At 38.4% G+C, this 16,149-nt stretch overlaps 1 protein-coding gene across 1 annotated transcript; it reads left to right on the top strand.

Moving 5' to 3' along the window:
- The first annotated feature begins 6,724 nt into the window (after positions 1–6,724).
- LOC311091070 (histone H2A-like) lies at positions 6,725–7,279 on the top strand. The gene has a single exon (XM_084126810.1). The coding sequence runs from the start codon at positions 6,781–6,783 to the stop codon at positions 7,261–7,263; it is 483 nt and encodes a 160-aa protein (XP_083982936.1). The 5' UTR covers positions 6,725–6,780; the 3' UTR covers positions 7,264–7,279.
- The last annotated feature ends 8,870 nt before the right edge of the window (positions 7,280–16,149 follow it).

The following is a 16,149-nucleotide window of genomic DNA, read 5'->3' on the forward strand; positions in this document are numbered from 1 at the left end:
AGCACATATGTCAGGCAGCTGTGGCTTGCAGAGGATGTTACCTCCCTGAGTAATGACAAGTTGCTTCTCTCCGTGGTCAAATGACTTAACCAAGATGTCTGAAAGGTATTGAAAAAGATCTGTTTTATTTTGATCCACCCTTAGAAAGCTCTGCCAGTTCGCTGGCAAAGCTGCTTCAGCACATACACGCCTGCGGATCCCTTTACCACGCTTTGCTCTTGCAGTGCCTTTGATGGAGTCGGCAAAGTACCTGTCCCATACCAAGTCAACACGAGTTGATTTTTGATGACACAAGGAAATATAAGGAAGGAACACTTGATGGGCATACTCTGCAAATCTTCTTGAGCCAGTAGGCTTGAGCATTTGTATGATTGCTGCTCCATCAAGGACAACACAGGAGACATTGGTAGCCTCTGACTTGGGAGGACAACCTTCTTCAAGACAAAACAGGAGGTCACTCTTGGTACACTGGCTGAGCTTGCCATTCTCAGAGAAAGCAGGAGGGCAGGGTTGATTTTCATGGCGGAAGAATTCCTCAAGATTTCCATCCCTGTTCTGGCAACCTATGTAAAGCCTTGAAAAGAGTTCCATATCATTTCTGAGAGTCACTAATCTTTGTTGACTGTTGCTGGGAGTTTTCATAGAACTTGTTCGGAAGACCTTCAATTTATTGTGACAAATGGGATCATAAATGGATTTTGTTCTATTCACTAGGCGATCGAGTGTAAATGCCTTGAATTGATCTTTGTCCAATTTGATGAACATTAGTCTTTACCGCACAAGGGTCAGCTATTTCTTTTGAATCAAGCACAATGATATCCCTGCTCTCCTCTTCAAATGGGTTCCCAAGTTCTTGGATCACCTTTACAAGGCACTGAACATCCCTAGCAAATTTCACTTGGACACTTGGGCTTTGATCATGGTGATGCCTAATTCTGTCCTTAGGGCCACTCTGATTTGCCTCTTCAAATTCTTGGATAACCCTAGCCACTTCAGGCCCAGCAACCATCCACCGCCGCAGTGCACTAGGATTGTCTAGCAAGCCAACGGCTCCACCATCCCCCTTCACACGGGCATTATTCTGCTCATGGGCTTGATCGATGGGAATTGCAGAGAACACTCTCTTCGTCTTCTGCACAACAAAATTGCCAGCCAAGAACTCCTTGTAAACTTGTGGATGCTTGGTGGGGAGCTCTGCCATGTCCCTCAAATGTACCGGAATCCATCTGGCATAATTGGTATGATCAAGGGCGAAAAACCATGGTGTGAGGTCAGTCAAGGCATCAAGATACATGTTAAAAGAGCCCAGCCGCAGAGACCTTACAAAGATCAAAAAAGACAGCTCAAGCTCCATAACTGTGGCCCAATACTGAAACTGTGGGACTGTATCTTTTTGCCTCTTGCACCATTCATCAAAGCTCAGCACATCACTGGAGGAATGCATATTCATGTAATTATCATATGCAGCACGTTGCAAAATGTACAATGCAGCCACTGTTACTTGGTGGGCTCTCTTCGTACGAGCAACATGGGCCACTTTTAAGAAAGAGTCAGCTGTGCCTGTTGTGGTAATGTCTGCTTGAACAAGAGCCTCTACCCAACCACTTCCTTGCAGCCAGTCTCCTAAAGTCCTCAAGAATGCCATCTCAATGTGGAGACCCCTAAAAAGAATCACAATTTCACCATATCTATCTGGCCACTTACACTGTATTTGCTTGGCCAAGGCAAATAGTGGCTGGTCAAAGGCAATCACAGGGGTTTGCTCTGGATGCAAATGATTAATTGCATTTCTGATGACATCCATTGAGTGCCTGATCATTGCAACTGTGTGTGCATTCTCAAGGAAAAGAGGTAATAGCGATGTAATGCATGTGGCATCAATGTCCAATGACTGCTGACTTGCATGGTATGCAGCCCATGACAAATCACTGAGATCTCCAGCTTTGTCACTTGTTGATCTGACATATTCTAGCCATTCACACTCCTGCTTAATATACCCAGCATTGTGCCTGCTCAAGTTTTTCCCTCTCTGAAGACAGATGTTGAAAGAGGGAGATGGAGGTTCCGTGAAAAGAATTCTTAGCTGTTGTTGAAGATGGATTATGATCAACATTATCAACAGCCGCAGTTGTGAATACATTACCCCGCATTATTGGTGGACAGACCACATTTTCATCTCTGTAAAGACTACAAACACGGTTTCCCATCTCTGCTGACAAACTGAGGACACGATCGTATGTAATGCACACTCCCAAGTGAGAGAGCTTGTCAATCAATTCCTTCTTGCGTGTGTGTGCATGCAACATAAGCCCAATGTATATGGGAGTGGCTGTCTCCTGTGCACCGCTATGCCTAACAGCTACACCAGTCCGTCTCTTAACACTGTTAAATTTTATCATATGGGCAATAGTCAGCGCAGCTGGAGTATTCTCCTCCATTTGATCTTTAATACTCGGCCCTTGAAGAATCATGTTTACCAGTGTCAAAAGCAATGGAGATGTAGAATTTTCAAGGCATTCCTCTGAGAACCCAGTGAATGGTTTTGAATCCCTAAACATTTGACGTCGAACAATTTTTGCAGCTCTTGCTAAATGCACTGCATCCTGGTCATTATCCAGCTCACATGCCTTCGTCAAAGCAGCACCAATGTCATCATCAAAAAACAACAGAACATCCCACCCTCTCTTCTGGGCACGCATAGCTGTAAACTGGGCTAACAGCCTTTCCTTGAGTCTTGTACTTGACAGCCGAGAAGTTAATGGAACGCCAAGCTGTTTCATTCTAGATGTGCACAGTTGAGTAAGCTCTGACAGCTTGAAGACTGGTGCTGTGGCTGCATCTATTCTCACTTCTTCTATGTACATGACAAGTTCTGCAAAGACCATACTAGATACATCTGGTCCTAACTGCTCTTCACCTGGTGAGGTGTCCTTGATTTGGGATCTAGCTCTATTGTACAAAGAGGCCAAGCATTTGGAATGATACTTGGCCTCTAAAGCCACCATGTCACCTCCACTGAGCTGTGCCAGAAGCTTGGTGTCATTGAGGACAATGGCACACTTTTTCATCAATTTGAAATGTAGCAGCCTCATGAAGTGTCTCACTACCTGCAGGTTCTCCACAAAAGAAACATTTAGTCTTATCGATGTCATCACTGAATGAGGATCTTAAACTAATTTTTATTCGTTTTGCAGTGTCATGCTCATCAGTTGCAGAAGCTCTCTTCTCAGCTCTTTGTAGCATTTGATTGTTGTATCTAAGGCGACATGTATTGTGATATTTTGCATTGTTCCTAATAAATGTGGCCTCTATACCTTGCCCTTCATCTAACCGTGCAATCTGTAGAGATATCGGGAGTTGTTTAAGTTCATCAAATTTTAATAGATTCTCTGCCAGATTTTTGTAACGTTCAGTATTGACCTGCCCTTGACAATTTGATGGGCATCTGAGTGGCTCTTGAGTATTATTCTGACAAATGAAACACAATTCCCAGTCAGTTATTTGTGTTGGGGGATCAGTATATCCAGGATTAAATAATTTGAAGGTTTTAGCCATTGCATTGGATCACAGTAGTTCTTGTGTAGTGGTCTTGTAGTTTTAGTTTTTCTTATGAAGTGGAACTGTATTTGAGGTCTACTACTAACTTAAAAGATGTGTGCTAATAACTTTAAAAGATATTGGCTACTCTATTTCACTTAACTGGCACAAAAAAGATTAAATCGATTGACTAATTGTGGTAATCATGCTAATTGTGCTAATTTACGTTTTTCTTGTGAGGAACAATGTGATGTGTAGGCCTACCTACTAAACCACTTGCAAATAATCCAGCAGGACTCAACAGTTCTTACAATTAATATTTCTAGTCAAGGTGAGAGCATTTGGAGAGCAAAGAATTGACTGAGATTAGCTTTGGGTGGTATAAACTAGCTGTACAAGACCACAGAGTTACAATGAAATAAATAGGATGAATTGCAGCTAGTTTAGATAACCAGCCTAAATGAAATTCTGTGGAAATGTACACCTACTTTATTTCACAGAATCCTAACTTTAAATTCCTGCAGACTAAAATCTATTTTATGTTATATTTGCCTGTCTGAGTTATGTTTGCTTACTTGCAGTATTAGCCTACACTATTTTTACTGAGTAACAGTGAGAAACACATTCAACTGACTTTGCCTTTATCTCACTTGTAGTCAAGAGTAAAACATCCCACCAGTTCCCTAGATTTTAAAGAGAATAATATTCAACTGTGGCCACCACAAGATGAAACCTACGGACTGAATAAGGAGGAGTCACTGACAAACTACCAAGTAAAAATGATGCGTATTAGTATATGCACACAATTTAATATAAAATATTTAAATATACATTTAAAAAATTTCTAATAGATATCATAACCTCTTTTCCTTTTTGTTTAAAAATGAACTAGATTGATTAATGATCAAATGTGCAACTTTTTTAATTGTTAATTTCTGTCGTCTGTCCATTATGACATTATGAAATCCATATTTGGCGGCCATTTTCAAATTTTTTTTTAAAACATATCTTATATTTTAAAGTTTAAAGACCTTCTATGTGAAAGTGTGCTCAAATTTACATGTATTTATGGTGAAATGTGTTATTGCATTTTATGTTTCTGGCAGCTTTTAATTAATTTTCCCATTACGAAATCCATATTTGGCGGCCATTTTGAAAAAGGCCAAAATTTTGAGCGCCTACGGTCCTAAATCTGATCAGACCCCCTTTGTGAGCCTTCATACCAAATTTCATGCTTTTATCGCTAGTGATCGATTCTGATGAAAATCTGCGCTTAGCCGCCCCACTAATAGGAATGAATTGAAAACGCTCGCTCCGCTCGCACCGTGCCAGTGGACACGCACCGTAAAAGAGGAGCTCCCAAGAAGAGATGAGCTGCTCCTCAACGGCTCTTTTCAGAGCCACACACTGACCCGAGTAAAGAGCAGCACTATAAGGGTCATTAATGAACTAACAATGAGCAATACTGCATTTATTAATCTTAGAATATTAATTTAAACATTTACTAATGCATGATTAAAATCAAAGGTTGTATTTGTTAACATTAGTTAATGCACTTTGATAAACATTAACATATTAACTAACATTAACAAAGTTTAATAAATATGTATTTTTCTTTGTTAGATTGTAATACATTAATGCTAACTAATGAACCTTATTGTACAGTGTTACTATAAAACACTTTATATCTAAAATGAGTCAAAAGAATCCAAAAGAAATTGATTACAGGTAAAAATGGCTAAAAAGGTTATGAGGGTTCAGACAGTGATCACAGTTCAGATAAGATTTATAACAGTACAGAATATATTTATACAGTATATATGTATAAATATATTCTGTACTGTTATAAATCTTATCTTAATGGGCAATTGTGGTTAAAAAGTATATATATATATATACACACAACAGAATTATGACAATACAAACAACAAAAAGTAGTGATTTAACTCCAATATTACACTAGGAACATAATTCTGTAGAGTATCAGACGGTTAATGTGCGCAGAATACAGTGTGTGTGAAAGGTGAAGCACTTTTGTTGGGAACAGCGAATAATATACATTTTTGTACTTTTACAATGTTGTACAAATATTTATTTTATTTTTTTAATTATTTATTGAAAACATTATATAAACAGTCACAATATAAAACGAATAAACAAAACAAAACAAAAAAGAGACAGGGGTATAACTAATCAGAAAAAAAAATACATATCAAAGGAAAAGATTAAAAGATTAACATATTTCAATTGTTTTTAAAGCCTTCTTGTTACATGAGTCAGAGATAGTCTCAAAGTAATGTTGGACTTCAGTAATCAAAACATAGAAAAGTGGTTTCTGACCTGAAAATTTACATTTATGTATATAAAATTTTGTTAACAAAAAAAGAAGATTAAGAATATTTTGTTTTTGTGTAACTGCTCATTTTTCCAATTAACAATTCCAAACAAAACATTTTCCAAAAGTAGAGAAAAATCCTTAGCAATGTTTTCAATGACAAAACGGGAAAAGTCTTTCCATAACAATTTAGAATAATGGCAAAGCCTAAACAAATGCACTATAGTCTCTGGGTGCTGTCCACAAAAAGAACAGTTTGCATTAACATCTACCTTGAATTTCTTTAAGAAAGTATTAACGGGATATACACGATGGATAATTCGAAAGGAAACTTCTCTTATCTTATTAGTAATTAAGTATCTATTTGGAGTTAGCCAGACTTTTTTCCAGACAATATTGGGAAGAAAAGCATTCCAATAAACTGTGACATTTGGAATAGAAACATATTCATTAAGAAATAATAGACGTATTGATCTATTAGAAGAAGAGGATGAAAAGCAATATTTCCCCACCACTGTAACTTTAGGATCTAAAGGAGGTAAAGAAGAGGGGTAGGGGATATGCTGAAACAGTCTAATAAATCCAGATGGTATGGCATCAAAAACAATAGCAAATTCTTTAGGAGTAATGGGAATGTTAAAACGATTAAGAAATTCTTCATAATTTAATAAATGTCCATGTGCATTAAACAACTGACTTACAAGCAAAATATCAGCCTCAAACCAGCGCTGGAAGAAAAGAGATTTGTTTTTATACAGAACATCATACATTTTATACAGGTTATTCCATATAAAATGTTGTACAAATATTTAATTGGTTTCATCTTCTTTCTGTCAGCGTAATTAAGGGAGGTTGGGCTTCGGAGGGAAGTTCAGTGATTGGTTGAAATCTTCTCAGCCTCTCAGCCAATGGGCGACCGGCTCTCTCGGTTAAAGGCAGTGTGTGGAGGCGCTGCTCTTCATTCTGTTCTCTTCGACGGAAGGTTCTGGAAAGTCACTGTTAAAATGAGCGGCAGAGGCAAAACCGGCGGCAAAGCTCGAGCGAAGGCCAAGACTCGCTCGTCCAGGGCAGGGCTGCAGTTCCCCGTCGGCCGTGTCCACAGGCTCCTCCGCAAAGGCAACTACGCCGAGCGCGTCGGCGCCGGAGCTCCTGTGTATCTGGCGGCTGTGCTCGAGTATCTGACCGCGGAGATCCTGGAGTTGGCTGGAAACGCCGCTCGGGACAACAAGAAGACCCGCATCATCCCCCGGCACCTGCAGCTGGCGGTGCGCAACGACGAGGAGCTGAACAAGCTTCTGGGCGGAGTGACCATCGCTCAGGGCGGCGTGTTGCCCAACATCCAGGCCGTGCTGCTGCCCAAGAAGACCGAGAAGCCCGCCAAGGCCAAGTGAGGCTCCAGCCTGGCTCTCTGACCCCCAAAGGCTCTTTTAAGAGCCACTCACTGTAATGTCTTATGGTAACTCCTAGCTAGCTGTTAAGGCTTAATGCTTAGGAAAACAAATTATAATAAAGAGAAGACACACCACGAGTTGTTCACTGTCAAAGTCATTCTTGTTCTCCTTTACTTGTCATAACAAATATACAAGTACAGGTCTCCACCTAGTGGCAAGTAACAGCATACATCACATCTTCCTTTTTTTAAATTATTATTATTAAACACAACTATAAACTTGAACTCTTATTTCTAATCAGAAAGTCAGTATTACAAACTTTTTTTTTTTCTTCTTCTTCTTCTTGAGATCTCTGAACAGAACTCAACCTCTACTAAACTTTAATTAACTACTTGCTTACTTTAGCAAGAATACCGCTTTGGAGGTCTAACCACTCTACCAGAACGCGTCACCTTCACAGTTTCTTCAGCAACACCTTCAGGCACCGAAGACATCTTTGCAGGAGTTGGCACAGGGAGCAATGCCTGCTTTGTATCAACCACATCAGGAACACAGTCATTTATAACTGGATCGAATGAGTCCTGCATGTGTGAATTCTGGAAACTCAACTCTTTGGTCTTTAGCAGGTGTTTTCGATTTCTTCTGTAGACTTCTCCACCCTGTGTTTGAACCAGGAATGACCTCGGTTTGTCAAGACTTTTCACAACTACAGCTGGCTGCCAACGATTCTCAGCTCTCAGCCTCACCATTTCTCCTTCACTCAGAGTAGGCAGGTTTCTAGCCCCACGATCATAGTAGAACTTTTGCTTCAGCTGCCTGTCTTTTAGGCTTTGCTGAACACCTTTGTGCAGCTGCGGCTGTAACAGTTTACTCGCTGTTGGTATTCTGGCTTTCAATCTACGGCCCATAAGAAGCTGTGCAGGAGATAACTTCACTCCACCTAGCGGCGTATTCCTGTACTCCAGAAGAGCAATGTACGGATCTCCTTGACTTTCTTGCACCTTCTTGAGTAGGTTTTTGATGGTTTGTACAGCTCTTTCACTTTGACCATTAGACTGAGGATACCTTGGACTTGAAGTCGAGTGTTTGAACTCCCAGTCACCTCTGAACTTGCTGAATTGAGCACTCACAAACTGTGGTCCGTTATCTGAAACAACTTCATCTGGAATCCCGTGTCTTGCAAATATTGACTTCAGTGCTGCTATTACATGCTGGCTTGTTGTCTGTGTCAACTTTGCAACTTCAGGAATTTTTGAGAAGTAATCCACACATAGCAAGTAATCTGCTTTGTTGAAGTGAAAGAGATCAACTCCTACCTTTGCCCACGCCCTGTCTGGTAATTCATGACTGACAAGAGGTTCTTTGGTATTGTTCCTTTTGAAAGTGTTGCATACAGCACACTTTGACACCACACCTTCAATTTGTTTTCCCATGCCGTGCCAAAACAATACATCTCTTGCTCTCTCTTTACACTTAACAACCCCCAAATGAGCTTCATGAATCCTCTCCAGCATTTCTGCTTGAAGACTTTGTGGAACCACGAGCCTTGTGTTTTTGAACAGCAGTCCTTCTGAAATGGTCAGCTCTTCTCTGAACGTCCAGTACTTTCTTACTGCATTTGGCACATGTCTGATTTGTTTAGGCCATCCTGTCTTGACTACTGCCATCACCATCTGCAGTTCTCCATCTGCTTCTGTAGCTTTCTTGACTGCTTCAAGTTTTTCTTCTGAAATTGGTAGACACTCTGACAACTGATGAACTTCCAAGTCACTGTCCAGTAATTGTTCTGCTTCTTCTTCCAGGTAGGCTCTGCTAAGCGTATCAGCGATTTTCAACTCCTTTCCTGGTTTGTAGGTTACTAGCAGATCATACGGCTGAAGTTTCATCAACATCCTTTGCAGTCGTGTTGGCGCTTTTTCTAGAGGCTTTTTGAACACTGTCTCCAGTGGCTTGTGATCTGACTGCACTCTTACTGGTTTACCATAGAGGTATTGGCTGAATTTTTCACAGCCGTACACAATGGCTAAAAGCTCTTTTTCAATCTGAGCATACCTTTTCTGGCAGTCAGTCAGTGATCTTGAACCATATGCTACAGGATGTCCATCCTGCAAAATGACAGCACCTAAACCCTCTGAACTTGCATCCACAGAAAGAGTCACGTCCTTGTTGACATCAAAGAATTTGAGAACTGGGGCGTTGCTTAGTTGTGACTTCAGCATCTCAAAACTCTTTTGCTGGGAGGTTTCCCAGTGCCAAGCCACACCATTTTCCAGGAGTTTCCTTAGCGGCGCACTGATCTCTGACAGGTTTGGAACAAATTTTGCAAGATATTGAACCATGCCAAGAAACCTCATCAAGGCAGCTTTGTCTTGTGGCTTAGGCATCTCCACAATTGCTTTGATTTTGTCTTGGTCTGGCTTCAAACCTTCTCCACTCAGTACATGCCCTATGTACTTTATTTCAGACATTCTGATCTTGCATTTTTCCCGATTTAGTTTCAGATTTATACTCCTGATTCTCTCTAAAAGCCGCCTGAGCCTTTCATCGTGCTGTTCCGCATTTTCTCCCCACACGAGTATGTCGTCCATGATATTCACGACTCCCTCCAGGTCTTCGAGCCTTTGTGCTATGCACTTCTGGAAGACTTCTGGGGCTGATGATACACCGAAAGGTAGCCTCTTGAAACAGTATCTACCAAATGGTGTATTAAATGTACAAAGCTTGGAACTTTCTTCATCCAGCTGAATTTGCCAAAAGCCATGGTTAGCATCCAACACAGAAAAAACTTTTGCATTTGGCATTTCACTCACCACTTCTTCAACTGTCTTGAGTGGAAAGTGTTCTCTTTTTATAGCTTTGTTCAAATCTTTGGGATCAATGCAGATTCGAAGTTTGTTCGGCTTCACAACCGTCACCATACTATTGACCCAATCTGTTGGTTCTGTCTGTTTGTCGATCACTCCAAGACTTTCCATTCTGCTTAATTCAGCTTTTATTTTGTCTTTTAGTGCGATCGGCACTTTTCTGGGTGGATGTATCACCGGAGACACTGTCGTATCAATCTTGATATGATGCACTCCAGGTATGCACCCCAACCCATTGAACACATCATCAAATTCTTTCAGAATGTCAGTGTTTTCTTCACAGTCCACCTTGTAGATTCTCTTGACTAGTCCTAACTCTGTGCAAGCTGACCTTCCCAGGATAGCAGGTGAGTCTTTCTCTATAATCTGGAACTCAACTTCAGCTTCATTCTCTTTGAACTGGCAGATGAGCTTTACTTTGCCCTTTGGCTCCATCCTGTGGCCTGAGTACGCTACTAACACGCAGTTAGACTTGCACATTGACATGGATTTTCCTGCAACTGCTCTGAAGTCCTTATATGAAATCACGTTGCACTCCGCTCCAGTATCCAGTTTAAAAGAAAGTGCTCTTTTGTTTACTGTAAGTGTTTCTGTCCACTTGTCTTTTCCTCCAACTGTGGCATCAGTTGCTTCATTAACTTGTGTCTCCATTTTCTTTCCAGTCAGCATCTCTTTAAGGGCACCCACGAACAGTTCTGTGTGATCCTCTTGATCAATCTCATGAACTTTTCTCACTGTGAACCTTGTTTTGTCGTTTTTAGTCGAACCCTGCATTTGCGTTTTGCACATCCTTCCGAAGTGATTTTTTCGACGACACACTTTGCATATTTGTCCATATGCAGGACACTTCCTCGGTTCATGCCTGTAACCGCATCTGGTACATTCCTCTTCTTTCTTTGACCATGCGTTCGGAGCAGAACTATTTCCAGGTGACTTCTTAGTTAGCTTTAGTTTGCTAATTTTGTTCACAGTCACTTCAGTTTCCTCGTGGAGTGCTTTGATTTGGCTTTTTGTGACTTCACTCGCTCTGCAGATATCCACAGCTTTGTTCAGATCCAGATCCGGTTCCCTTAAGAGTCGAGCTCTAATTTGATCATTGTTAACGCCACACACTATGCGGTCTCTGATCAGTGAATCAGTCAGCTGTGCAAATTCACATTCTTTGGCTTTGTTTTTTAACTCAGTCACATAAGCATCAATCAATTCAGTTGGTCCCTGAGCTCGAGTGAAAAACATGTGTCTTAGATATGTTAAGTTTTTCCTTGGTTCACAGTAACGCCTGAATTGCTCTTTCAGTGCTTCATAATCATTTGCTTCCTCCTCTTCAAAATCCATGGTATTAAATACCTTTATCGCTTCATCACCGGCAACATGTAGAAAAGTAGCACATTTTATCTTGCCTGATTTCTCAGATGTTCCGCTTGCAATGAGATACAACTCAAACTTCTGTATCCAGGTTCGCCAGTTTTCTGCGGCATTTCCTTCAAAACTCAGTTCCTTTGGAGGTTTTAGCTGATCCATTGTGAACTTCTGACACCATGTAATGTCTTATGGTAACTCCTAGCTAGCTGTTTAGGCTTAATGCTTAGGAAAACAAATTATAATAAAGAGAAGACACACCACGAGTTGTTCACTGTCAAAGTCATTCTTGTTCTCCTTTACTTGTCATAACAAATATACAAGTACAGGTCTCCACCTAGTGGCAAGTAACAGCATACATCACACTCACTTCACTTCAGCTCTTCTGTGTTCATGCTTATAAATGCCTTATGTTTTAATTAAACCTCTAAATTGAAAACATAAAATTAAAAATAAATAAATAAAGACCAGACAAACAAATGGTCTATTTTAAACTTCTACCCCATAAAAATGTGCGAATTATCATAAATATTTGATGGGTAGTTATTAAATTGTTATGAGGGACACTGGGAATCAAGGCGAGTATTTCAGAACAAATGAATCCAGCAATGTGAGAATAAAGCCGTTACACTGATTATTATTATTTTTTTATTAAACATTACAGAGCATTAAAGCAACACAGATAACCATGAAAGCAACAAAACAAATAAAACTAAAAGATACAGACACAAATAAGTTGCGAGGGCAATGGAAAAAAAAACAAACAATTATCACAATATATTGATGTATAAATATTATTATTATTATTATTAATAATAAATAAAAAATAAGCTATTTCCCTAGGATTATTGAGAAATTTATAATTTGTGGACAGAGGGTTGTTCCATAAAAGACGCTTAGAAAAGCGGGGATTAAACTCCAAAACCGGACTTGAATGAGCCTAAAGGCGGGCATACACTGTGCGATTTTCGTCCGATTTTGAGCCGAATTCTGACTCGTGCGACTCTTTTTCGGGTCGGGCCGATTTTCAGCTTTGTCGTGCGTCGTTTGTCGTGCAGTGTACAGGGGGAAACGAGAGGCGATTAACCTCTCACGACCGGCAATCGGATGGTCGGATGAATTTCTGGCATGTTAGAAATTTTGGTCGCTCCTCGTGACTATATCGCACAGTTGAAGCAGAGCTACGAACCGATTGCCCTAAACGCAGTGTTTTTTCCCTCACTGCGCCTGCGCGAAAACAGTTTCATCTGCAGCAACAACAAAAAAAAAAAAAAAAAAAGAAAGAAAAGGGAGATAGGCCTATTTAAGTTCTGTAGTTCAAAGCTACAAATTACTGTTGCTTACCTCCAGTTCGTGTTGCAAAATTGATTAACCATTACCCACTTCTTCCAAGCCACCTGCGATGTACACTTTGCCTCTTTTATTGTTAAAAAATGTTTTTGAAATAAAGCTGTTTTTAATTTTCATTGATGAATTATTGCAGTGGTCGGACATAGACTGTTAATAATTAATTATATGTATATAATTCATTGTAATCGACCTAAATGTTTTAGACAATTTTCAATGAGGAGAAGTAAGCTTCTATGTAATATTTTATTATCCTCACAGCGCGTTGGTTATGCGGTGATGCGCTATGAAATTGTTGCGTGGCAATTTAATTATAATAGCCTATCACTTTAATAATAAAAGTAGCCTTCCCTAATAATAATAATAATAATAATAATAATAATAATAATACAATAATACTAGTCTACTAATAATTTAATATATAAATTGGAAATGCTAAATCTTCTTGATATTGATAGCTGATGCTTGTTTTGACAGTATCTCTGGATAGGCTACATGATATCTTCCATAGGCGCAACCCGGCACGAGGATTTATCGCGCTGATTCGCGCATATTTCACACGTATAGTGTGAGCAGTCAAGTCGCAGCTCGACGTTCGGACCGTACAGTGTGAGCACATAAATCCTGAGCTTTGGCTTTACATCGCATGCGATATACTCGTTCAGTGTGAGTAGGTTCCTTGCTGAAATCGCACAGACATCGCACAGTGTATGCCCGCCTTAACAAATAAGTTGGGGCTAAAGTGGTTTCTGAAGCAGCACTAAAGATCGGTCGTGGATCAAATCGATCCACCATCAAACAGCGTATATTTTATGCTGTTTTATGCGTTTGTGACATGTTTTTTTTCCCCTCAGTGCAAAACTTACATTTTACAGTTATATTCTCCATCTGTAAATGTTAGAAAGTCATGCAAATGTATCCATTTTACTGCTAATCTTCATATTGAACGAGCGCTGCTGCGCGCATGCGCGCCAAATAGGAGCGCAATAATTCTGACTAAAATATACATTTTGCTTGGAAAATTAATATGCGATATTTTTTTAACACTAGAAATATCTTCTAATTATAATAATTTATCTTTAGGATGTTGGATAAGTTGCAGTGAACTTCTAGCGAACAGAAGTACTTCAGTGAACAGAAGTAGCCTAATTAGGGAAGATTATTTTAAGAAACTAAATATATAAAGATACAAAATATAGTTTTGGGTATAGGACCTATGCTACTTAGTAAAGATGATGTATACTTATTTAGAATGCTGAGAATTACAGCTTTTAATGCAATAATTTTTTGGAGAAAGCAAGAATCCCCAGTTTTAAATGAGTAGATTTAGTTTCTAAAGTACATTATGGAGAGGATAACATGAAATTAAGAGCAAATGTATACATTTTGAAAAGATATGTGCAACTCTAAAATCAAAGAATATTCCATAAAATAAAGGAATATATATTAGCCTACATTAACTACATTTTTATATAACCCTCCCTTTTATTTCTAGTTATTTGTTATTTTATTTATTTACTTATTTAATATTGAATATTTGATATTCAAATAATATTACTTGGATAACTATTAGGAATTATGTGTCATTATAAGAGTTTGATATAAATATGTGAATGTTAGATTTTTATTAATATTTATTTATTGTTTTTTGTCTTTTCCCCCTTAAATCATATGTGTTGGTGGGTATTATCACAAAAGAAAAAAAAAGTAGAAGGAAAAATAAGGAATATTTATTGGGGGAAAATATGATGTCTTTAAAGGAACTGTCAATTTGTATAATTGTGTTAAATGTGTTTGAATTGAAAGACATAATAAAGTACATAATAAATAAAAATAATATATATATATATATATATTCAGTTATTTTGAATATTCTAAATAAGGCACATCTAATGTCCAAATAACAAATATTTTAGCACATATATATATATATATATATATATATATATATATATATATATATATATATATATATATATATATATATATATATATGCTAAAATATTTGTTATTTGGACATTAGATGTGCCTTATTTAGAATTTTAAACCTACAAGTGTATTTTTATGATAGCAATAACTGTAAAGGGCCTATTGTAATGGGGTAAATCAAATGTAGGCTAATATACTGTCAATTACTAAGCTCAGATTCATCTTACCAGTTAAAATTTATACTGTGCTTTTGTAATTATTTATTTTTAATTTTGTGATTTTAACTTCTGCTTTACAAAGCTTTTTTTTAGATTGTGTTCTAATGTTCTTCTAATCATAAACATGTACTACAGCTGCCAAACAAAACCAGAGAGAAATGTATTCATAAATCAAAATCTAATTAAATCTTGGGCACAAAACATTCAGCCAGGAAAAAAAGAAAACCTGTAGTATATATATTGTATTTAGGCCTATCTATCTATCTATCTATCTATCTATCTATCTATCTATATATCTATATCTATATATATAAATATACAGTATATATCATTGTAGCCTTATTTAAGTTGATTTTCTGTATACTGTGTATTTATTTTTGGACTAATAGTGGTTAATAAAGTCCAATAATGGTGAGAGAGTGTCAGTGGTAATATTGGTCAGTGTTAGAGGATCTGTGTAACAGCTGAGGCTTAGCCTGACAGTTAGCCTGCCCTGGACCAGGCTAGTTTCCCAGCATAAGTTGCCAGGGTAACTGAGTTTGAACTATTTTAAGTTTGCTTTATGAAACAGAATCCACCGACAATAAGCCTGACTTACCAAAATAAGCCTGGCTTGTATTCTAATCTTGTTTTATGGAACAACCCTCAGGAGCAATAGAAATATTCAGCATTGGATCTTGTCCATCCATCTTTGGCTGTGGATCCATTCAGAAAAATAAAATAAATATAAATATAAAATCTATTTAAAAACAAAACTAGGCTGAATTGCTCTCCTTCTTCCAGCATTTGCTCTGGCTCTAACACCGGCTTCTCCAGCTGTGGATCTGCAGCTCATCTCATGTAGTTTGTAGTTTGGGATATTCAGTGCTTATATCTGTCAATGGTTCCTTAAATGATATAGCAGATTCATCCTCTATTAATCTATTTTGCTATATTACATCCACATTTTCTGAAGAACTTCCCTAATTCATATTTTAAAAGCTCCCCGTTACGTCCATAAGCTTTCTGTGATTCAGCCCTTTCCCAGTAAATGTGGATTAGCTCAATAATCTGTTGCTTGGCCTTTCCATATTTAAGGAGCGGTTTCATTTCCAGAGCGACGGTTTAGAGGCAGTAATTGCCATATTTTGCGACAAAATAACTGAAATATAAATGTCATTATGGTCAGT

The sequence above is a fragment of the Abramis brama genome (assembly GCF_963993115.1).
Source record: "Abramis brama genome assembly, chromosome: 10".
Lineage (NCBI taxonomy): Eukaryota > Metazoa > Chordata > Actinopteri > Cypriniformes > Leuciscidae > Abramis > Abramis brama.

What these genes read in the sequence shown, in the direction of transcription:
- LOC311091070 (XM_084126810.1), top strand. Translation starts at nt 6,781, where the DNA reads ATGGGCGACCGGCTCTCTCGGTTAAAGGCAGTGTGTGGAGGCGCTGCT.